Genomic DNA, 23,294 nt, shown 5'->3' on the forward strand with positions numbered 1-23,294 from the left:
TGGAGTCAGATAGTCACCCCTAGAATCTGGAGTGCACTTTTGCTTTTTGTGACCTACTGTCTTAGATCCTCAGTTTAGTGCAACAAATGATAAATCTGATGAGGGACCTAGGGGTTGAGGAGTCACCACAAGTCAGTCAGCAGGTAGCCTAAGAAGGCTCTGATTCTTGAACACCCTGGGGCTTCATCAACTGTCCTGGCAACTCAAGGTCATTCTGGGAAGTCACTTAGGCCTCGTCATCCTGGAGTCACTGGGGAATAAATAGCACTGGGGCATTTCTCTCTGTGGCTGCAACGCCAATATACCTCACTCCACAGCAGCACTTAGAGGTTCTGGGAGTCCTGGCTCCCAAACCCGGGGCAGGGGCAAGGGCCAGGGCCAGGGCCAGGATGGAATGGGAGAATCTAGGATGCAGGGGCTTCGCCCAGCCTGATGGCCCCAAAGAAGGTGGTGTGCTTGCTCATATTGATCGAGATGTCAGCGTGCACCATCTTCACGGCAATTTTCTGCCGGGCCTTGAGGAGGCACACGCCTGCAGTATAGCAAGTGTTGTAGTTGGTCTTTCCTGTCTCAATGCTGCGGGTGCACTGCAGGAAGGGCTTCTCATCCACCACCACCTCGTAGCTGGCAAAGTCAGTGAAGTTGATGTAGTACACCTGGGTGAGAGGCAACGAGAAGGGATTGGGGGAGAGAGGAAAAAGAGGGTGGGGCCCTCCCCTGGTGAGCTGATAAAACCTCCTCAGATGAGCTGCCAGTATACTCTGTGCAGGGGGCAGTGCTACCTGAAAGTGTGCCTGTTGGTCAACAGGAACATCAGGGTGACAGGATCACTGTCCTTCCCCTGCTCCATGGGTTCAGGGGGCTGAGCACACCTTTCTTACAGACTGCTTGAGTCCAAGAACTGCACCTTACTTGCCATTTCACCGGCCCCATTCCCTAGCCCTGATATGAAACAATGCTTTGCACATTGATGGAGGTGCTTAATCAACGCTCCAGATAAGCTAACTTCCAGTTCCCATCCTAGAGACTACTTAGGAATACACTTAGGAATCCTTGATGCCTGAGGAAGGTCACAGTAATGACTTCCCTTTTCTCCAGCTTGTGAACAGAAATGCCCCGAGCTTGCAACATACTCTCCTGCACTGCATTCCTCTCCTCACTCATCACACCTTGGCCCTCTCACTTGCTGACTGAAGAAGATGACTGAGAGATGGAAAGCTAGCCCATACAAATGAGATCACGGATGCAAACCCTAGTCTCCTAACTTCATTCTCAGGCCAGGAGGAAGTATAAACCTACTACCTGGTCTCATGGAGACTTTTTAGCTCATATGGGCCACTCCTAATCCTCTCCTGGATCCAGAAATTTAATTTCCATCCTTCATTACCTTTTGTCAGCACAGTCCACTCTGAGCTTTGATTTTTCACCACTACCAAATGGAATTTAGTCCACAGGATATTGGTGTTATGGCCACATGTCCCATAGGAGTGAGGACCTTCTTTCATCTGACAACTTAAATTACTTCATCAAAATGACTCCATGGGCTCTTTGATTGAAAAAAGTGTATTTAAGTGCTGCATAATCTCTTGGGTCAGGACCAAGCTATGTCAGGACATGCTGTGTGCCAGGCAGGTGCTTGTTAGCCCAACTTCTCTGGTCACTTCCTCTTGAAAGCCAGCTTGTTGGCTCTTCAGTCCTTCTGTTCATCTGCCTGTTTGCTGCCTGCCTCCCAGAAACCATGACCTCTAGGCTCATCTACTTCTAGCTCTGAGGAGAGCCCTGATGGAGGCACACATGAGGGATGGAAACAGATGGCCACTGGCAGACCTGGGGGGAGTGGGCCCAGGGCAGGAAAAGGACAAAAGTGGAGGGGAGAGAGGTCTGGGAGAAAGACATCAAGAAGGAGGCAAGAACAACAGAAACAGACAGAAACACATGGGAGAAAGAGGAAGGAAAGACAGTCAGAAATCTTTTTGAGGTAGAGAGAAGGTCCGCAGGAGCACTGCCCATTATCATGCCCAAGCTAGCAGTGTTGTGGGGAGGGGTCTGAGCAGCTCTGGGACTTAGTCTCAAAAACTTAAGAGCAAGGTCAGGTCCATCTGTGGAACCAACAACACAGAGGGGAAACAAGGGCCTGGGGCCCTGCAAGAGGGAGTCAGACAGCAGGGTGTAGGAGGGGTCTCTTTACAGTTTTTCAGTGATATTTTGCTAGGGAAAAAAAATGAAACAGGTTCCCTTGGTCTTTCCTCCCTTCAAAGCCCTCCCACTGTGGAATCCACCACCCCTTTCCCCAGCATAGCAGGAAGTAAGCCATTGGATGGTCTTGGCTTGCTCCACAGTGCCCCTAGGTGGCCTGCACCAGATCTGCACCCTGGATATAAAAAGAGTTAGGCCTAAGACCGTACTCACTTCTACCTGACTATAGATGAAGTAGGTGCCGTCCACCAGTACCTCCAGCTCCCCGCTGCGGGGATGTAGCTTAAACACCTTGGGGTTCATAGTGATGCGGGACCAGTCATTGAGCACTCCACCTGAAAGATCTCAGTATGAGAGAAGGGCAGTCACTCAGTACATGTCAAAATAATCTGGGCAACAGAAATAAATACCAAGCAGTACCACTCCCTCATTCCCCACTAACCCTATCTAGCTCTGGTGACCACAAAAGTTTCAAGTGCCAAGCTTTAAGAAGAACATTTGGAAGCAGGAAAGGCATACTCTTTGTAAAATGGTTTCTAGGCCTGTCTCAGGACCTACAGATCTGTGTGTCAGTCGTTATCCTTGCATTCTTGACCTTTCATCAGCAAGGCTCTTTACCTTCTAGCTGGAATCTGAGGTGGTGATGCTGGAAGAGGAGAGTAGGTACATAACCATATTTTCTTTGTTGTTATGGTGACTGCACAGGCAAAATCCAGACACTGAGTGGCAGACTAAGTCTTAGTATTCAATTTCACTTTCCTGGCAATATCACCCGAATTCCTCTCTTGTCTCAGAGGTTCGTGTGTTTTTTGCCTTCTTCTTAATAGATTCTTTTCTGTGGCTTCTCCACACCCACTCCTTTCTGGGAAGCCTCCAGAGGGCCCCAGGAAACCACTTAATCAAACGATCTATCTGTCTGGAAAACTAGATAGTTCAGTATCAGGGGTGATCAAACATACTCCAAGGCAATTGGGGATAGTGAGCACCAGTAACCAGGTCCCATGGTTGAGGGAGAGCTCTATGATACTTGCGGATAACCTGCCAGGTTACAGTAGACCAGCTAGGAGGATATGGGAAAGTGTGTAGGGATTGAGGCATCCTTGGCAAAGCATCTGTTTCATATACCCAATTCAGTTGGGGACACAGCATGGGATGACAGAGGGATATTTCTCTTTCCATCCTGCAGATAGAAAGATGTCCCTTCCTACCATAAAAGGAGGGAACCTACACACCGGGGGCTTTTTCTCTCAGCCATTTGTTCTTCACATAAAAATATTATGGTTTAAACATCCACACTTGGCCAGTGTCAGAAGGTCGGCCTCTCTGAAGTATGAGGGAAAAGGAAGCCATCTGAGTTAACAGTAGATTCTGGTTCCAGTACTTCAGTGGCCTTCTCTGTCTAGTGTCCTCTCACTGCCACCTCCCTCACTTCTGGTAGTCAGTGTAAACTACTACTGTGAATTAACTAGCCTAAGGGATTAGAAATTGTCTTGCTCTTTTATGGTAGTGGAGGCAAGATGAGTGGCTTCTGCCATAGAATGAACATTAAGGCCACCACTTAGATACCCAAGCAAATCTTGTTCCTTTCTGACTATGGTCTTCCAGGTGGGTGGTGATTACGGCTCACTTGGGACCCTGGGTCCCACAGTGCTTGATCCTCTGCAGGGATCCTAGGAGTTTTCTCTTCTCTGCTCCTATTTGTACTTGTGAGGCTATTAGGCTGGGGTGGTGGTTTGAATAGAAATGGACCCCACAGAATCTTGTAATTGAATCCTTGGTCCATAGGGAGTGTCACTGTTAAAAGATATGGCCTTGTTGGAGAAAGTGTGTCACTGTTGTGGCGGACTTTGAGGTCTCATATGCTCAAGCTATGTCCAATGTGGCTCAAAATCTCCTTCCACTGCCTGGGGATAAAAGAGAACTCTTGGCTCCTTCTCCAGCATCAAGTCTGCCTGCATGCTGCCATACTTCTTGCCATGATGATAATGGACTAAATCTCTGAAACAGTAGGCCAGCCTCAATTAAATGTTTTACTTTCCAAGAGTTGCTGTGGTCATGGTGTCTCTTTATAGCAATAGAAACTCTAACTAAGACAGCTGGGTATTCAAGTCACAGTCAAGTGAGTAACTAAGTCCAATGATTAGGGGATCTCAGCACAGACAGTTCAGGACTGACTGAACTCTTTTTTTTTCCAACTTTTTAAATTTGAATTAGAAACAGGATTGTTTTACATGACAATCCCAGTTCCCTTCTCCCATCCATCCTCCCCTACCCTCCCAACTAAAACCTTATCTGTCACATATCTTTTCTGCTCCCCCTGGATGGTGAGGCCTTCCATAGGGTGTCATCAGTGTCTATTGTATCCTTTGGGATAGGGCCTAGGCCCACCCCTGTATCTTGGCTCAGGGAGCATTCCATATGGAATGGGCTCCCAAAGTCCACACCTATGCTAGGGATAAATACTAGGCTTCTACAGGAGGTCCCATAGATTTCTGAGGTTTCCTCACAGAAACTCATGTTCCTGGGGTCTGGATCAGTCCCATGCTGGTATTCCAGCTATCAGACTGGGGAGCAAGAGTTCCCGGATGATCAGGTCAGCTGTTTATGTGGGTTTCACCAGCCTAGTCTGGACCTCTGTGCTCTTTTTTTTTCAAGACAGGTTTTCTCTGTGTTACAGTTCTGACTGTCCTGTAATCCACTTTGTAGACCAGGCTGGCCTCGAACTACAGAGATCTGCCTGTCTCTACCTCCCGAGTGCTGGGATTAAAGGTGTGTGCCACCACTGCCTGGCTGACTGACTGCACTCTTAGAAGCTGTCCCCATGTAGCAGGTTTTGTAGCCTTCATTTATTGTTTCTGCTCACAGCCCCTCCCTTCCACTCCAAGCTCTGTAAGCATCTGGCATCTTGGCTGGCTTGTTGTTTCCCAAGACTCCTGGGGGTTCATGTATTTTAGGCTTTGGGCACCCTGGAGACTGGACATTATTTCAAAGTGATGTTCTTTAATGAATGCTCATGTCTCTTTGGGGGAAGTGAATGAGCCTAATCATTCAGTGGAGTGTATACACACATCACCGAAGTAGCATAGCACAGTGCCAAGAGTCAGAAAGATGTGCTTTTGAATCTTAGTTCCCAACTTAACTACAAAATCTTAGACCAGTTAATTAAGTTCTCTGAGCTTTGTTTCTGTGTCTGTAAAAAAGGAGAATTGCAATGCCCACCTCATAGAGTAGTTGTGAATGTTAAATGAAACAAAAGACAAAATATTCGGGATTTCTACAGTGCCTTGCAAACATAAGGCAGCATGGTTCCTCTTTGTATTTCCACTCTCTTTGGGACTCTGTTTTCCCATCTCATAAATGAGGGTATAACATTAAATCAGCATTTCTCAGCCCCCCACATGTTTTCACGTTTGATAGACACTAGTGTGTCACATTTTCTGGTGGAAACACCCTTTCCACCCATTTTCTGTATAGAGGAATCAGACAAAATAATTTATTTAATATAGTTCTATATTCCTTAGTTTTCACTGTGAAAATGCTTATCAAAATACAAATTCTGTGATGACTCTAACATAACTATCAAGACAACCTAGATAGATGATGTCCGAGGTCTATTCAGATCCCATATTAGTGGATTTCAAGAGCAATTTAGGGCCTGAGGATGCACTTCAATGGTAGTGTGCTGTGCTAGCATTCACAAGGCCCTGGGTTTGCCCCCTTGCACTGCAAAAACAAAACTAAATGCAATTAGGGTGTAGCAACTGGCCTTGGTGCAAGCAGTTACTTATTATAGCCAGTAGAGGGCACGATGGAGTAGGAAATGCCCTTCTATACCAAGGATATGCAGGGACTTGGGAGGAGCTAGACTGGCTGATTATTTGGAGGCTGGGAATGAGGGAAGGGAGAAACTCCTTGTAGGGAGAGAGACTACTTTGATTCTTACCATTCTTGACTTGAATTGCTGACCCTTGGCCCTGAAGATGCACCACAGCTGGCTGGGAGGATGAGAAGAAGAGAGTCACTGTGATGGCTGCTTGCTATGTCATGCAGTCCCCGTGTTTTTACCTCTGGCTCCTAGACTCCTTTTTATCCCAATTCTGACCCCTTTTCTCTGTCTTGAAATAGCTTTCTTAAAAAAATTAGTAGGACTCTGTAGTTCTACCACTTCTTCAGCCAAATTTGATGCCTCTGAGCTTTATTTCCCCAACTGTAAAATGGGAATTACAAGAATCTCTGTCTGGCCATTCTCACAAGGGCACCTGCAGATCTAATAAGGAAGTGAATATAAAATTGCCCACAAGCCATGAAGAACTGTGCAACTGTGTAGATTTATCATTGTGGCCAAACAACTGTAGTTGCCGGGAGGAGACAAGGCCAGACTAGGCAGTAGAATTTGCCAGAAGAGACAGATTGGGAAGCTCAAAGAACAGGAAGGACCCTATCAGGACATTAAGGGAAGCCCAGACTGCCCTTGGCCTAGAGCTAGTTGGCTGCTTTTCAAAGACACACTTTTAAACTTCTCAGCTGCAGAGTCTGAGTGCCCATTGGGCATCTGGGGTGGCTTGGAAGTCAGAGCCCTAGATGTATAGGCTTGGCAGGCAGGTTATTTCTATGGACTACTGAACCTGGCCGTAGAGACATTCTGTCACTCATGGAATGAGTAAAATGGTCCAGGCAAGACTGTTCTCTTAGCTAAAGGCACATCCTTGGGGCAAATCTTTTCAATTCAGACCTTGGCAGTGGCTGCCAGTGAAAACCTCAGAACCTCCAGGGCAACACAAAATAAAGGCTCTCAGAATTTCGTAGGAAGCAGACTCCAAGGTGACCCCAAGCCTGAGGTCATCCCTCATCCCCAGGACGACAGTAATCGACAGCTAACCTGGTTTTCTCGAGTTCCAGTTTTATCAGCAGCACCTGCAAAATAGGACAGGGCAGTGAGTGTTGTACTCTTTCCTACTTCCCTTTTCTATTTCAGCAACCAGGGGTTCAGAGTCCAGATCCCCACAGCCATCCCTGGAGGAATTTTCTACTCCAGGTCTTACAGCTGGAGGGAGTCACAGTACAACATGGGGCCTGTCAACGGGGGTAGAGAATAGTCCCTCCTTCCTATTCCTGTGCCTGACCTTCATCTTCAGAGGGCCCATATCCCATCAAGGCAAGCCCCACTGTGCTCCCATGGAGACCAAAAAGCAGCCATGCTATGCCTGTCATTGTGTGTCCCTAAGACAATGGCACTTGCTTTTTTAGCCCTTTGTTCTTTTCTTACTGACTTCACAAGGACCACTGTCATTTATAAAGATCTTGTTCCTTTACATGTGTCTCTTTGACTCTAGGACATAAACTCTGAGAACAGGGACCACTTAGCAAAATATATCTTTGCACACAGAAATTGCTCAATTAATATTTGTGGAATGATTGGACAAAAAACAACTTTATCTCTTGTGGCCATGGTAACACTGCTGAGCCCTGTTTGAATTACAAGTGAAAGAATCTGCATCCTGCTGCTGAATTTTTAGAGCTAGAGGATTCAGCTGTAAGAGTCCATTTCTTAAAAAACCTAAGATACAGGAGGAGAGCAGGAGAAGGAAATAACAACTAGCATAAGTTCAGGCAGTCTGCCTCCTGTCAACTCTAATTAGGCAGGTTTGGATCTGCAGCTGTACCTGTTGCATGCCCTGCTGGGCTCCAGGAGAAAGATGCAAAGGGATGGAATGGCATTTGAATGAGCAGCCTGGTATTTAAGGATGTACTATGAGAAGTACTTGGCTCAGGGTCAGAGTGGTCTTGGTGTCTGGGTTTGCTACAGACACAGCCTGGGTGATTCATAAATTTCTAACCACTTGACGAGAAGTGGCTACTTGTCCACACCAATGGGAAAGGAATCTCAGAGTACATGGGGGGAAGCTATGATAGGGTTGTCATTTTGTCCAGTCCCCAACATTCCTCCTTACAAACTGTTTCCATGCAAACATCATGTGGCACTCCATGCTGGAAATCAGAGTAGGCCAAATCTGTAAGTACAGGAACTCCTCTGAGTGGCTGGGACCTCTTTCTCATACCTCTGTTTTTGGCTCACATGAGTTTATTGGCTCACTATATGAAGGCCTAGAGCCAAAGACGGAATGTGATGGAAGGGTTGGCATGGACCAAGAACAGATGGCCTGTCTGGCACAGCTTGATCTCAACAAGAGTTAGAGCAGGCCAGGCCCTACAAGAGCTTGTTGAGTTCCTAGCTCTACACTGGACTAGGGATTTCTTACTGTACATCACCACTGTTTGAAACTTCCCTGAATATTACCTGCTCCTACTCTACAAAAGCACCTTTTGTAGAGGTTTCTAAGGGGTGGGAGATAGGAGAACTTACCAGAAGGTCCTTGGAGGCCAGGGGGTCCTTGAGGACCAGGAGGGCCAGGAGGGCCAGGTGGTCCCATAACCGTTGTTCCTGGAATCCCAGGAATTCCTGGAATCCCTGGGGGTCCCTGTGGTCCTGGAGGTCCTGGAGGTCCAGGGGGGCCATTGGGCCCAGGGGGCCCTGCTTTCTTTCCTATAATGATAGGATTCAGTGTTATAATTGGAGTTAGTTACTGTGAAGAATATAGTGTCAAGAGTTTACTTTCAGGGGTTCCAGAGCTTCCCAATGATACAAGGTCAGCCATCTAGGAGTTTTTGCTAAAGAGCTGGACATGTTTATACTGCCTCGTCTGACCTACACTTCAAGGAATATTTAAAGACATAGAAATAAACAGCCCCTAAGGAGCCCTGTGCTGTAGGGAAAAGGTTATAACATATTAGAAGTGCCACATTAATGATAGGGACCAAATGTTAAAACAGGTCAGAATGCAAACTTCAAAAAAAGGAGCCTTTGATCTGAGTCCAAAGGATAAGAAGTATTAGGAAATCAGACTTAGGGGCCTCTGTGGTTCTTTTTAGACTTTGACTGTCATTGATAAGTGTGGGGCTTCATTTCATGTCCAGTTGGGTGGACTTGATGTGATTAAAAGAGGATAACGGAAGTCTGACCCCAGGAACACCATCAGCTCCAGGAAGATTTGTCAGGAGTCAGATGTGCAAGGGATGGGGGTGGATCGGCGGCGGCGGGGGGCGGGGGGGGGCAGCACTGGTTGCAAAAGGAGAGTGAGAAGGAGGTTTGGAGATGAAGGTGGAAAGAGAGGGCGAGGGACAAAAGATATCAAGAAACAACAGAAAAGAAGGAGTAGCAGGCAGAGAGAGACCTGATGAGGAGGCAGCAGGCACAGCTTTCTCAGCTGACCTCTCTAAACTCTATTTTTAAAGATCCCTGGGAAAGGAAATTCTGCAAACTCTCTTGGTTACATGTTCCAGTGTTTATCACCCCTCACTGCTCACTGTTAGGAAGTTCTTTGGTATATTTAACTGAAATCCCTCCTGTGGCCATTTGAACTTTTATTCTATTCTTTGTGTAGCTAGGGAAGAGTAGTTATCACCATATACTCAAAACCTCATATACTCAAACACATTAGGCTACCTATCAACTTCCATCTTTGTAGGCAAAATAATCCACCTTCCCAGAGATTTTCTTTAGAGGCTGTATTCTCAAGTGCATCATTTATCTGGCCTATCAACTCGCCTCCTTTTCTTCTCACTGTCTTTCCAGAACATCCTCAGCCCTCCCATTTCTTATTATAGTCCTTCTAACATTGCTTCTAGGGCGTAGTCACAGTAAGCGAATCATAACTGTTCCTCCTATAGGCTTGCTTTTTTTTGTAGCAGACCCACCAAAGGACTGTAGGTGGTCATAGATAGGCTTCTTTCTTTCCTTTCTACACTCCTAGAATTTCAATGAAAGTCCTAGGATTGGAAATCTTTAATGGTATCCGCCCCTGAGATAGTTTCTCAGCTTCAAATATAAACTTCTTTACCTTCTGTCTTAGTGTTTCTACTGCTATGATAAACACCATAACCAAAAGAAACTTGGGGAGGAAAGTGTGTTTTTTGAGTCCTTTGAGGAAACCCAAAGAAGCAACTCAAGGCAGGAACCTGGAAGCAAGAAATGAAGCAAGGACCATAGAGGAACACTGCTTACTGGCTGCCTCCTCAAGACTTGTTCATCTTGATTTCTTATACAACTCAGGACCACCTGCTTCTGGGTGGCACCACCACAGTGGAACAGGCCTACCCATACTAATCATTAATCAAGAAAATGCCTTGCAGAGTTGCCTATAGGCAATCTGATAGAGGTATTTTTCTCAGTTGAGGTTCTGTTTCCCAAATAACTCTAGCTTGTGTCAAGTTGACAAACAAACAAAATCCCCAAATCAACAAACAATGACACAACAACAACAAAATAACAACCAGGACACCTTTACTTCAAAACTTTCCTACTGGCTCTACCTCCTCAGTCCTCAAGCATTTTAGTCTGGAAAATTCTGTCCTGACTTACAAGGTTCTCCTCCTTACCTGTCTAAAAAAAAAAAAAGAACCCAAGTATTCAAGAAAAGGCCCATAAAGAGGCCAAGCATCCATGTGTAAGCACATGCTCATTTGGAAAGATACAGTGGGTCACTATGGAACCTCCTCTTCAGAGAAGAAAGAGTAGTCCTGAGAACATTTCTTCAAGATGGCCTATAGGGCAGTAAAGACTTAGAGGGCCGAAGTAAGGCATTTGCTTTGAGCTTAGTAGTTAAGATTGGATCTGCCCAGTTTCTAGACCTAGTCAATTTTAAGATTCTAAATAGGAAAACCATCTCCATTTGGATTTGTGTAGCTTCCAAATCAGGCTTATTCGTCACCCAAATTTCAATTCTAGTTAGTGTAGTGGAAAGAACCCAGGATCTGGACTCTGGAGATAAGGATGCAAACCCCAGCCCTGCCACAGAGTCACTTTGAACCTTAGTTTCTCCATCTGGGAAACAAGGAGCTTGACCTCAGTGCTTTCTGTCTCCTTTTAGACTGAGGTTCCACAAGGAAGACTGAACTATTGTCACTTGGGAAACTCACCCAGCCTAGATGTAAGGTGTGCTTTTCCCTGCTTATTTTCGAGTTAGAGTATACATAGAAGTTGATGCATATTAGGCTGTCCTGGGTTCCCACATTTTCAGGCTTCACAGATTTTCCAGCTAGAGGGTGTTCTGTGGGTAGCACAAGCTCAAGCTCCAAGAATGTGAGTCCTCTGTAACTGCTTAATATAATTTTAGAAGAATTACATCCAGAGCCTCCTCCAGTCCAAGAAAATAACTGTTGCAGTGTAAACAGAGAGTGATCACTTATGAAAATGTTAGCAGGCATCTGAGAAATGGAATCTGCTTCAGCAGCTGGCCCTCTGCTTCTCTGAGAGTTTCATTCCTCTAGAAAGTTAGGGCCAGAGAACAGTGTGCAGAAAATGACCTCTGGACCAAGAGATTGAATTCCTTCTTTAGATTCCCTAACTTTGACAGAATACTTCATGATACAAAAGCCTAGAGACGTTTGTACTGAGAAAGTTACCCTGTGTAGTCACAGATAAAAGAATAATCACATCATTTCAAAGCTAAACTTCATCAAAGGGGCATTTCCCTAACCTTTCAGCGAAGTCCCAAATGTTGAAAGAACAATGGAAAGCAAGTGAGTAAAGGGAGGCTGGGTTGGGGGCGGGGAAGAAAGGGTGTAATAGGAAGAGAGAGGGAGAGAGCTGTGGGAGTAGGAAAATTCCATTAAAGGGTGAAAATTAAGTGAACATTCGATTTCTCTCTTCAAGTGCCTATTCACTGTGTCCAAGGAAATCCATATTAAATGGCTTTTAAATCACCTCTGGCCGGGTGTTGGTGGCACACGCCTTTAATCCCAGCACTCGGGAGGCAGAGGCAGGCAGATCTCTGTGAGTTCGAGACCAGCCTGGTCTACAAGAGCTAGTTCCAGGACAGGCTCCAAAGCCACAGAGAAACCCTGTCTCGAAAAACCAAAAAAAAAAAAAAATCACCTCTAAACAAAGTAGATGTTCAAAGCTTATGAGTATTTTCTTCTCAATAATGTTTCATACATAAGGTAGCAATACTAGGCAATCATGTGAGTTATAATTTCTATCTTAAAGAGATGTAATGAGTTCAGAACCGAATGCTTGAAACTCAAATTTATTTATTTATTTTTAACAGACAGAGCATCCTAGTGGTGAAACCTGGGAAATAGCAGAAGGACTCCATGCTTACTCCTGCTCTTTGGTGTTTATTAACTTTGTCCAGTTCAGGTCTTCAGAAAGCTGGGCAAATTTCCAGCCTTTTTTTCTTCAATAGGACCACACATTTGTGAGCCACCTTGTAGGTGCTGGGAACCACACCAAAGTCCTCTATCAGAGCAATGTGTGCTCTTAACAGCTAAAATATCTTTGCAGCCCTGGTAAAGCATTTTAAGGTTCACAATCCAAGCGGATTGGGAGGCCTAGGCAGGCAGATCACTAAGTTTAAGGTCAGTCAGGGCTACAGATTGAGTTCAAGGCCAGCCTCAACAACTAAGTGAGATCATGTCTCATTCAAAGAAAGTGAAAGAGGGCTAGTGATATAGTCCAATAATAGTGTATCTGCCTAGCACATCCAAAGCCCTGGGTTAAATTTCCAGTATCATACAGACAGAGCAAAAAGGAAGGATTTTTAAAGGGATAACTTACTAGTTTTACATTATCCCTGTCTTCCTTTCATGTCAGAACCCAGAAACAAACTGGTACATAAGCTGATTTCACAGTTGGTTCTTTTACTGCAAATGAGTGGATTTCATTTGCCTAGTCCTTACAACCTGCTTTCTCTTTGGATCCTTTTTTTAGACAGGCAAACAAGAACTCCATGTTCATCTAGCTAGTCCCATGTTAGGTGCAATGTGGACTTAAGAAACCAAGGGCAGCACAGTGAAATGCTCCAACTAGCATCTACTTCAGAAACATGAAAGGAACAGAGTAACACAGCAGCATAAGTTTTTTTTTTCTTTTTCTTCATTACAGAGAAAATGATATTGAATTCTCAAAGCAAGAGGTATCATCTTTGATCATCTGGGAAATTGAATAAAGACAGCTTTTAGGCTGAGAACCAAAGTATTGATACTTTTCCATAGGTAGTGTTTCTTTTCTCTATAAGTGGTCTTAGGTCTTCATTCATGTCTGATAACTGATCTGCTAAAGGAGGGGGAATGGAGAAAAAAGAAGGCAATGGACAGAGCAAGAAAGGAAATAAATATGAGCTGGAAACAGATATGTAAAAAGGAACAAGAAAGAACCAAAAACTGAGGGCTTGGAGTAGATTGTAGTGGTAGAACTTTTGCCTAATATTCTTAAGGCGTAGGTGCTAGGTCTGATATCCAGTGAAAGGGAAAAGGGAGGACACAAGGGACAAATAATAATAATAATAATAATAATAATAATAATAATAATAATAATCATCATCATCATCATCATCATCATCCAACAAAGATAACTTGCACGTGTTGCTAGAGTCAATTCTATTTTCCATGGCTTGTTACTGAAAAACTAATTCTTGCTCTTTATAAAGAGTAACACTCAAGTAAATGATTGAATAAAACAATGGAAAACTAATGTTGACAGAAATTAGTGCAAAATCCTACCTCATTCATTTTTTTCTAATTAAAAAAGACAATGTAATAAAATCAAGAGCACAACTTACCCTTTTTCTTGTTTTTAACAGGACCTATTAGAAACAGAAGATGGAAGATTAAGTTAGTAGAAATTTTAAAAAATGGTTGTTCTCTAGAAAGTCACTAAGAGGGTCCCTCATGGCACTTCAGATTTAAGAGAACCGCATAGCTATGGGCCAGGTTTTAGACAATATATCCATTACCCAATTATCAAGCTTCTTCCATCTGTTTTCTGGCTGTGGAAATACATGAAAAAAAAAAACCACACGGAGGATTCCTCCCTTAAGAAAACCAAAACTTTCCACTTTAGTTAGTAGTGAGAGAAATGGTATTCCTCTGTAGAAATGAAATGCCCAGAAACGCACAACTCAACAACCTCAGGACAGCAATCCAGTAGTTTTGAGAGTCCTGAGGTTGCAGAGTCATGCATTCAGGTGAAGCTGTGACACAAAGGTTTAGATGGGGATACTAGAAGGGAAAAAGTGGTGTTCTTATGGAAGGAGCAGAGCAACAGTAGTTTACTTTCTAGTCACTTCTTTATTGTGATCTAATTTGTTAGTTGTTAGAACAGTGCAACCATAATCTATTCATGTGGGGCCACATGTACTCCCATAGCAATTTACCATAACTTAATAGATGCTTTAAAGGAAATGTCAACAGTTTCATTGGTAGTAGAATCAGAAGTGTCTTCTCATGTATTGCTCCTAAGGAAAGCAGTTTAAATCAATACAGAGAACCCAGAAAACCAAAGGCATGTCTAATATAGTTAGTTGGCATTAGATGACAACCACTCCCTAGAAAGACATAGTTTAGGTATCAGGTCACTTTTATTCATAGGGATTCGGGTTTCTTCTTTCTTCAGATGAATCTAACATTTTTCAGACACAGGTATTTAAACTCTGTTACAACTTGCCACAGACCAATATTGCACAGGACTAAACAGCCATCAGTGTCCTTAGGAGCATTCTATAGTCTTCAGTTTACAGATCATGCTTCTGTGTATTATCTAACTTGATTCTTGTAACAAGACTACAGTGATCTTCACATATGAGATCAGGTTTCATAGCAAGTTAATAGAGTCTCTAATCTGGAAGATTTCCAGTTCCCTTAGATTTCTCTCACAAAGGAATGTGTAGCGGTAGGAATTTTGTGCACTGTGCAGATGTTTCCGGTTTGGTGGAGCAATTGAAGATCATGAATTTCTCATTTCATATCCTTCTTTTCCTTATGTCTTCTCTTCCTAGTCCTTTGGCATCTATGTGTTTTGGATTTTTGAGATAGGGTTTAAATGCATAGTCTAGCTTGGCCTTGAACTGCAATCCACCTGCCTCAGTCTCCTGAGTGCTGGGACACAGGCATGAGCCATACTTGGCTCCTTTATGTTGTTTTTCAAAACATTAAGCATTCCTGAGAATGTGCATAAAGGTTCTGACAGGGAAACATGGCTAGGACTGGATAAGAGACAACAATATAACCTGAGAAGGGACTTCTTATTGACTAAGAAAGCTGTTTAAGGAAGGGTTTACACTCCTCCACCAGCTAGTTACCAGTTGGCCAGTTAGCCACCCCAGCCTCATAAGTAAGAACAGTAGGATGACAGCTGCTGGAGCTGCCCTGCCCTTGTAGCCAAGGTGGCCTAGCCCTGGTCTACTTTTTGGCCATTTCAGCTATTGCATCAGATGCTGAGGAAACCAGGTCATCGCCAGCCAGCTGGTCTTTTCTGGGCATCCCTATGGAAGGTAGCACAGTAAATAGTGCCTGAACACCACTATCAATAAAACTGACAAGTTGGATAGGAAAATATTAAATAAGGGGTACCTTAGGAGTAATGCTGTCTAGTTGGGTTGAGGAATAAAAGTTTTAGGGACCTTCCCCACTGTTGCTAGGAGTCTTAGTTAGGATCATCCTTATGAATTACTGGGAACTGGCCTTCCTCTTTAATCAGATTAGTGAATACCCTAACTGTCAACATAGAACCTACATCCAGTAACTGATGGAGGCAGATGCAGTGATCCACAGTCACACACTGATTTGAGCTCCTGGAGTTCAGTTGAAGAGAGGGAGTAGGGATCACATGAGCAAAGGGGGGGGCAAGATCATGATGGGGAAAACCACAGAGACAGGTGACCTGAACTAGTAGGAGCTCACAGACTACAGACTGACAGCTGGGGAGCCTCCATAGGACCAAACTAGGCCCTCTGAACATAAGTAACAGTTATGTGGCTTGATCTGTTTGGTGTGAGTGGGGGCACTGGTAGTGGGACCAGGACCTATCCTGGGTGCATGAATGGCTTTTTTGGAGTACATTCCCTATGGTGAGATACCTTGCTCAGCCATGATACAGGGGGGGGGGAGGAGCTTGGTCCCGCCTCACCTTGGTATGTCAGACTTTGCTGACTTCCCAAGGGAGGCCTTAGCCCCACTGAGGAGTGGATGGGGAGAGGTGGAAGGGGTGGGAGAAGGGGGGGTAGGGGCAACTGGGGTTGATATGTAAAATGAAAAAAATTTCAATAAAAATGTTTTAGGGAAAAAGTTCTCCTTAAATGTACAAGGGAAAGAGGACACCTTTCATTTGTTTGTGTTTGGACACAGGACCTTGCTATACAACCCTGTCTAGCTTGGAATTTACTTGTCCCAGAATGGCTTTGAACTCAGAACTCAGAACTCAGAGCAATCCTCTTGCTTCAGCCCCCCAAGTGTTTGGGATTTACAGTGATGTGCCACACTACACCTGAGTTGGGAAAGGGAATTTAAAAGACAATTTCTACTACAAATCTGGCCAAGAATCTATGATTGGGAAGCTCACAGGCTCTAGGGGGTGAATCTACCACTACTATTATTAGTGCAGCTCTCAGACCTCACCAGAGAAGTGTGCAGTGGATGGTGGTTAATGCAGAAACTCATAAGTGTCAAAGTGCAGAGAATAAGTGTTAGTGGAGTGCTCAGCCATAAACTATTGTCCTGGCTACCTTTTTTAAAGTTTTTTTAATCATTTTTTATTTGAATTACAAACAAGGTTGAATTACATGACAATCCCAGTTCCCTTCTCCCTCCCTTCCTCCCCTACCACCCCCCAACTAAAACCTTACCTATCACATATCCTTTCTTCTAATCTACACCTGACTCAACCTTTCTGCTCCCTCATGTCCTCTGAATCCTTCCTCTTCTTCCCTTCTCATTCTCCTAGCTCCCTACCCCTCTTCCCATGCTCTCAATTTGCTCAGGGGATCTTGACCCTTTCCCCTTCTTCAGGGGACAAAGTTTGTCTCTTTTAGGATCCTCCTTGTTTACTAGTTTCTCTGGCAGTGTGAATTGTAAGCTGATAATCCCTTACTCTATGTTTAAAACCCTCATATGAGTGAGTACCTATCATGTTTGTCTTTTTGTGATTGGGTTACCTGGCTCAGAATGGTTTCTTCTAGTTCCATCCATTTTCCTGCAAATTTCAAGATTCCATTGTTTTTTTCTGCTGAGTAGTACTCCATTGTGTAAATGTAGCACATTTTCTCTATCCATTCTTCAGTTGAGGGGCATCTAGGTTGTTTCCAGTTTCCGGCTATTACAAATAGTGCTGCTATGAACATCGTTGAGCAGATGTCCTTGTTGTATGAATGTGCTTCTTTTGGGTATATGCCTAAGAGTGGAATTGCTGGATCTTGTGGTAGACTCATTCCCATTTTCTTGAGGAGTTCCCATACTGATTTCCAAAGTGGCTGTACAAGTTGGCACTCCCACCAGCAGTGGAGAAGTGTTCCCCTTTCTCCACATCCTCTCCAGCATAAACTGTCATTGGTGTTTTTGATTTTGGCTATTCTGACAGGAGTAAGATGGTATCTCAGAGTTGTTTTGATTTGCATTTCCCTGATGGCTAAGGATGTTGAACACTTTCTTATGTGTCTTTCAGCCATTTTAGATTCCTCTATTGAGAATTGTCTATTTAGTTCTGTACCCCACTTTTTAATTGGATTGTTTGGTGTTTTGGAGACTAGCTTCTTGAGTTCTTTGTATATTTTGGAGATCAGCCCTCTGTCAGATGTGGGGTTGGTGAATATCTTTTCCCAGTCTGTGGGCTGCTGTTTTGTCTTGCTGACTGTCTCCTTTGCCTTACAGAAGCTTCTCAGTTTCAGGAGGTCCCATTTATTAATTGTTGATCTCAGTGTCTGTGCTACTGGTGTAATGTTCAGGAAGTGGTCTCCTGTACCAATTAATTCAAGGGTATTTCCCACTTTATCTTCTAAAAGGTTCAGTGTGGCTGGGTTTATGTTGAGGTCTTTGATCCCTTTTGACTTAAGTTTTGTGCAGGGCGAAAGGTTTGGGTCTATCTGTAGTCTTCTACATGTTTGCATCCAGTTATGGTCCTGGCTCTTTTTATGTCAACTTGACACAAGCTAGAGTCATTTGAGAGGAGGGAACCTCAATTGAGAAGATGCCTCCATAAAAGTAGGCTGTAGGGAAGCCAGTAGGGCATTTTCTTAATTAGTGATTCATAGCAGAGGGCCCAGCTCATTGTGGGTGGTGCCATTCCTGAGCTGGTGGTCCTGGGTCCTATAAGAAAGCCAGCTGAGTAAGTGATGAGGGGTAAGCCAGTAAGCAGCATCCCTCTGCATCAGGTCCTGCCTCCAGGTTCCTGTCCTGTTTGAGTGCCTGTCCTAACTTTCTTTGATGATGATGAACTGTGATGTGGAAGTGTAAGACAAATAAACCCTTTCCTCCCCAACTTGCTTTTGGTCATGGTGTTTCATCACAGCAACAGTAACCCAAACTAAGACAACTATCTAACCTATTTCCTCCTCCCCATAACACTCAGGGTCCATCATGGATGAGGACTCTGTCTTCTGGACATGACAGGATAGCTGCACTCATGAACTCATTACAGCTGTGGTTGCCCATGCAACACCTGGAGAAGGCCAATCCAGTCAATAAGGCAGCATGGATGTATGAGTGGGAGTCAGTTTTCTTTAAGGGTATGGCTCCCGGTAGGTCTACCATCCTTCAGTGGATAGTCTCACACCCATAAGTACATGGTCAAGCACAAATTAAACTCAGCGGGTTAGCCAAGAAATGTAAACAACCTAGATGTCCATCAACTGATGAATGGATAATGAAAATGTGGTACATTTATACAACGGAGTATTATTCAGCTGTTAAGAAAAACAGAGTTATGAAATTTGCAAGTAAACAAACATTCTGAGTGAGATAAATCAAATTCAGAAAGGCAAATGTCATTTTTCTTATTTGTAGATGTTAATTGTTGTTGCTATTTTTTGTTTGCTTTTTGAGACAGGGTATCTCTATGTAACCTTGGCTGGTCTTGAACTTTCTATGAACACCTTACTAGCCTTGAACTCACAGAAATCCACTTGCCTTTGCCTCCAGAGTGGTAGGATTAAAGATGTGTGCCACTACATCCCACCCAATGGACAATAATTTTGGATCTTCAGATACTGGTGTTTCATTTGGAATATCCACAAAGGTTAGGGGATAAGTAAGGGGCTACACAGGTGGGGCTTTCGAGAGAGGGGAGATAGAATACTATGGTATAATGGGAGAATAACAGAGCAGGAAGGACTAAAAGGAGTTGGGGATAGAGGGCAAGGTAGAGGAGGAAGTATAGGAATGGGTATTAACACTAAAGATCCTTTCAAAGAGTTATATGGAAATTTACTATTGTAGAAAGTTCCTAAAATACACACACACACACACACACACACACACACACACACACCCCACATTAGTTTAGAGTTATTCTATTGCAGGACAACATGACCCTACTAGATTCCACAGGCTAACAAATAAAAAGCTCAGTGTCAGGATTGGGTTGCCTCTTCTGGAGTTGTTGGCTAGTGAGTTCTTTTAAACCCTCACCTCTCAAACAATATAAGCTCTTGACTACCTTCCAGAAATTGACGATAAGACCCTATTGCTGAAGGCACCACATACTTGAGTCATAGAACATGTAGAAATCAAGCTAATACCTGGAAACTTCATCCCTACTGGATAGTTTTTATAGTGCTACCAGAAAAGAAAAGTAATCCTCAATCTTACCCAGCTGTCAACACTGAGAGTTATAATAACAACTGGCATGGTAAGACATGTCCACTGGTGCAAGTATGGCATGAATGTCATGAGAGTAGCCAATCACTTTTTGATTGAATTTGAGGCCCACTCCCAAGATGAAACCTATATCTGGCACCATTATCCAGGCCAAGGAATTGTGTCTAGAGAGGTCACAGGCCTTAAAGGAGAACATGCTACTATTATTCTGCTAAATGGGCATAGTTATTAAACTGACTCTGGCTTGCAGTTTATAGCCATAGATTAATGCTTCTCTCAACTCCCATCAGAGAAGCTTCTTTTTGTAATAGATAGTAATTAACACAAAGCCCAGACTGGTTAAGGTGCAGTGAATAAGAGAACCAAAGTGCTTAGCCATAAATGAGAAAACTGTATCACACCACTGATCCCAAGACTCAGGGACCATTGTGGAAGAGACTTTAAGAGCCAGACACGGTGAATAAATACAAGGAAACTGTTTTCTGGATACAACAGGGCAGTTGAACATATGAAGTCACAACAGATGTGACAATGCACAAGACCCCCATAAGCTCAATCCAGATAAAATCCCAACATGGAGAGGGAAGGTGGGTATGAAGTCACACCACTAGCTAGGCAGCTGTTGGCAACTGACAGCTGCTGGGAGAGCAAGAGACAGTTTTCTTTAAGGGTGTGGCATCTGCTGCTTGACCATGCTCCAGTGGAAGGCCATTCATCAAGAGTATTTGGACAGCACAAATTGTACTTGATGCGGGGGGGGGGTGGTAGAGGAGGAAGGGAGGGAGAAGGGAACTGGGATCGTCATGTAATTCAATCTTGTTTGTAATTCAAATATATAAAAAATAACATAAAAAACAAATTGTACTTGATGGGTGACAAAAAGACACAGAATTGGCTGGGTAGAGAAAGGGGATGGATCTCAAAGGAGTTAGGTGAATATAATCAAAATACATTGTATAAAATTCTCAAAGAACTAATAAAATAAAATATATAGTAAAATGAAAAAAGGGGGGTGTAGGAAGTAGTTGGGTTGGGCTGAGATGAGGGAAGAAGTGGGAGTAAACAGGATCAAAGTACATTATATGCATTCATGCATGAAATTCTCAAAGAATTAATACAAATACTATATTAAAATAAGTCATTTTAAAATTAAAAAGGTTTTCAACTTTATAGCAGAATTCTTGTTACATGTATATATTCACATAAAAGAGGAACAGAGAAATATCTTATAAAGTATCCATTAATAATCACTAACTTTTTTGGCTTATTTAGAAAGCTTGCAGGCATATTAATATATATTTTTATTAAATATGATCAAAATAAAATATATTTTTAGTGCAAACAGAAAATAAAAGTTTATATAAAAATACAAAGTAAATAATTGACTCTCAGAGTATTTGTAGGAGAAAGAATATTTTCTACCTGTAATCTCCAAAGTTTAATAATTGAACCTATTAAATATAATAAAAACATAATGATTAAGTGCATTCATATACACAGGAGGCTACCAAGACAGGAGACCAGAGGGAGTCCAGTGTCAGCTCTAGGAGACTCTGTACACACTGCCTAAGTGTTTGTGAGCTCACATCGACATCAATCCTGTTGATTTTTTCCATTTTTATTTAAATTAGAAACAAGTTTATTTTACATGTCAATCCCAGTTCTCTCTCCCTCCCCTCCTCCCGTGGCCCCCCCAACACCCTACCTATCCTATCCCCTATCTGCTCCCCAGGGAGGGCAAGGCTTTCCATGAGGGATCTTCAGAGTCTGTCACATCCTTTGGGATAGGGCGTAGGCCCTCCCCCACGTGTCTAGGCTGAAAGAGTATCCTTCTATGTGGAATGGGCTCCCAAAGTCCATTCCTATGCTAGAGATAAGTACTGATCAAAATAAAATCTTGTTTGATGATCTTTTTGTATGTAAAGTATTTGCCTATTTGTTTTGTAGTGTTGGTGATCAAACCCAAGGACTTGAACACACTAGTCTATTACCAAGCAACATCTTCAATTTTTCTTTTTCTATCTAAATAATTATATTTCTACATTGTTTGTTAACATTTTTTCAAATTTACTTCCAACTGATTTATTTTTTGTTTTATTAACATTAATTATACATAATGGTTTCATTTTGCCATTTTCTTATATGTAATGATATAATTTATGTTGTTTTCTTTTTTTATTTAAATTATAAACAAGCTTCTTTTACATGCCAATTCCAGTTCCCTCTCCCTCCCCTCCTCCCCTGCCCTCCATCGACCCCCTATCCCATCCCATTTCTGCTCCCCAGGGAGGGCGAGGCCTTCCATGGGGGATCTTCAAAGTCTATAACAGTAATGATATAATTTAATCACATTCACCATTTCCATTACCCTGTCTTGTTCCCCTGCTACTTTTCCTAATTACCTTGTTGTTTTTTAATATGTAGACATTTAACTAATCATCTTTGATGGACATTTAGGTTGGTTTTTTATTCTAATTAAAATATAATTTAAAATTATAATAAATATAACACATAAAAGGGTTCTCAAAATCTTTTCTTATACTTTTTTTCTGGTCACAGAAGGACTTCTGCTTAGTAAGCCATTGTCCTCTTGTGGGGCGACACAAAAATATAGTTAAGATTGTTAGTAGATTATATTACATTTCCCACAAGCACTAATGAGTAAATCATAACAATACGAGGATTCCTTGTTGTTCTAACATCATTCAATGTGGCCAATAAATCATTCTTATGAATTCCAATAGGGCCTTCTAAGCCCAGTCCCTATAACTGTTACATCCATTCCTTTCTCTTCAAGGCCATAGTAGTTTTCTAGTTTTTAGAGAGAAAATGGTAGGGAGCTAGAGCTGTGCCATACTAGAAGTATCTCAGTAACAGAGACCAAATCAATAACTCCTTCTCAATTCCATAATCTGCAAGATAAACTCATGTTTCCTTAATATGCTTCAGAACCTTATTCTTACCAAATTTGGAGCACTACCATTGTTATGTGCTTGTTTCATGATAAGAACCAATATTTCTATATCCTTCCAATGCCCCTATTTGTAATCATCATATTTTCTAGATACCAAACTCTACAGATATATCGGAGTGGGAAAGATATCTGTGAAGTAGTTCAGACTGCTTTGATAAGAGTAAGATTGAGATGAGATAGGTTTTGATCAACATATGCAGACAGTCTGCTTTTCTGCCATTAGGAAAAGAGTGCTTTATGATAGAATCAGGGTTAGCATGGCCCAGTGAGATTCTAGTTCTAAACTAACCACAAAATGATCATAAGGCAAGTGAGGTTCCTTCTGATTCCTCATATGCTCTATTAGGGAACACTACATACTTCATCTTTATTGAAGACCTAGGATCTGTAGAGGGAAGTGTCTGTCATACCTGGTTCCACAGCCTTGTAGCCCCAAATAAACACATAGAAGCTAATATTAATTATTACTTTGTTTTACAGA

General features: G+C 42.8%; 1 protein-coding gene across 8 annotated transcripts in view; it reads right to left on the minus strand.

The window, feature by feature from the left end:
* Nucleotides 1-404: 404 nt before the first annotated feature.
* Eda (ectodysplasin A) overlaps nucleotides 405-23,294 on the minus strand; it is a 401,969-nt gene continuing 379,079 nt past the window's right edge. Inside the window, exons 3-8 of one of the 8 annotated variants that reach the window (XM_035450185.1) lie at nucleotides 13,815-13,838; nucleotides 8,561-8,740; nucleotides 7,076-7,110; nucleotides 6,140-6,191; nucleotides 2,416-2,531; nucleotides 405-656 (exon numbers count right to left, since the gene is read on the minus strand). In XM_035450185.1, coding sequence (XP_035306076.1) covers nucleotides 405-656; nucleotides 2,416-2,531; nucleotides 6,140-6,191; nucleotides 7,076-7,110; nucleotides 8,561-8,740; nucleotides 13,815-13,838 — 659 coding nt within the window. Of the gene's footprint in view, nucleotides 657-1,761; nucleotides 1,882-2,409; nucleotides 2,541-6,139; nucleotides 6,192-7,075; nucleotides 7,111-8,560; nucleotides 8,741-13,814; nucleotides 13,839-23,294 lie in introns of those variants that run through there. The other 7 variants (XM_035450184.1, XM_035450188.1, XM_035450183.1 and 4 more) reach the window with 7 other exon arrangements.

The sequence above is a fragment of the Cricetulus griseus genome, chromosome X (genome assembly GCF_003668045.3).
Source record: "Cricetulus griseus strain 17A/GY chromosome X, alternate assembly CriGri-PICRH-1.0, whole genome shotgun sequence".
Lineage (NCBI taxonomy): Eukaryota > Metazoa > Chordata > Mammalia > Rodentia > Cricetidae > Cricetulus > Cricetulus griseus.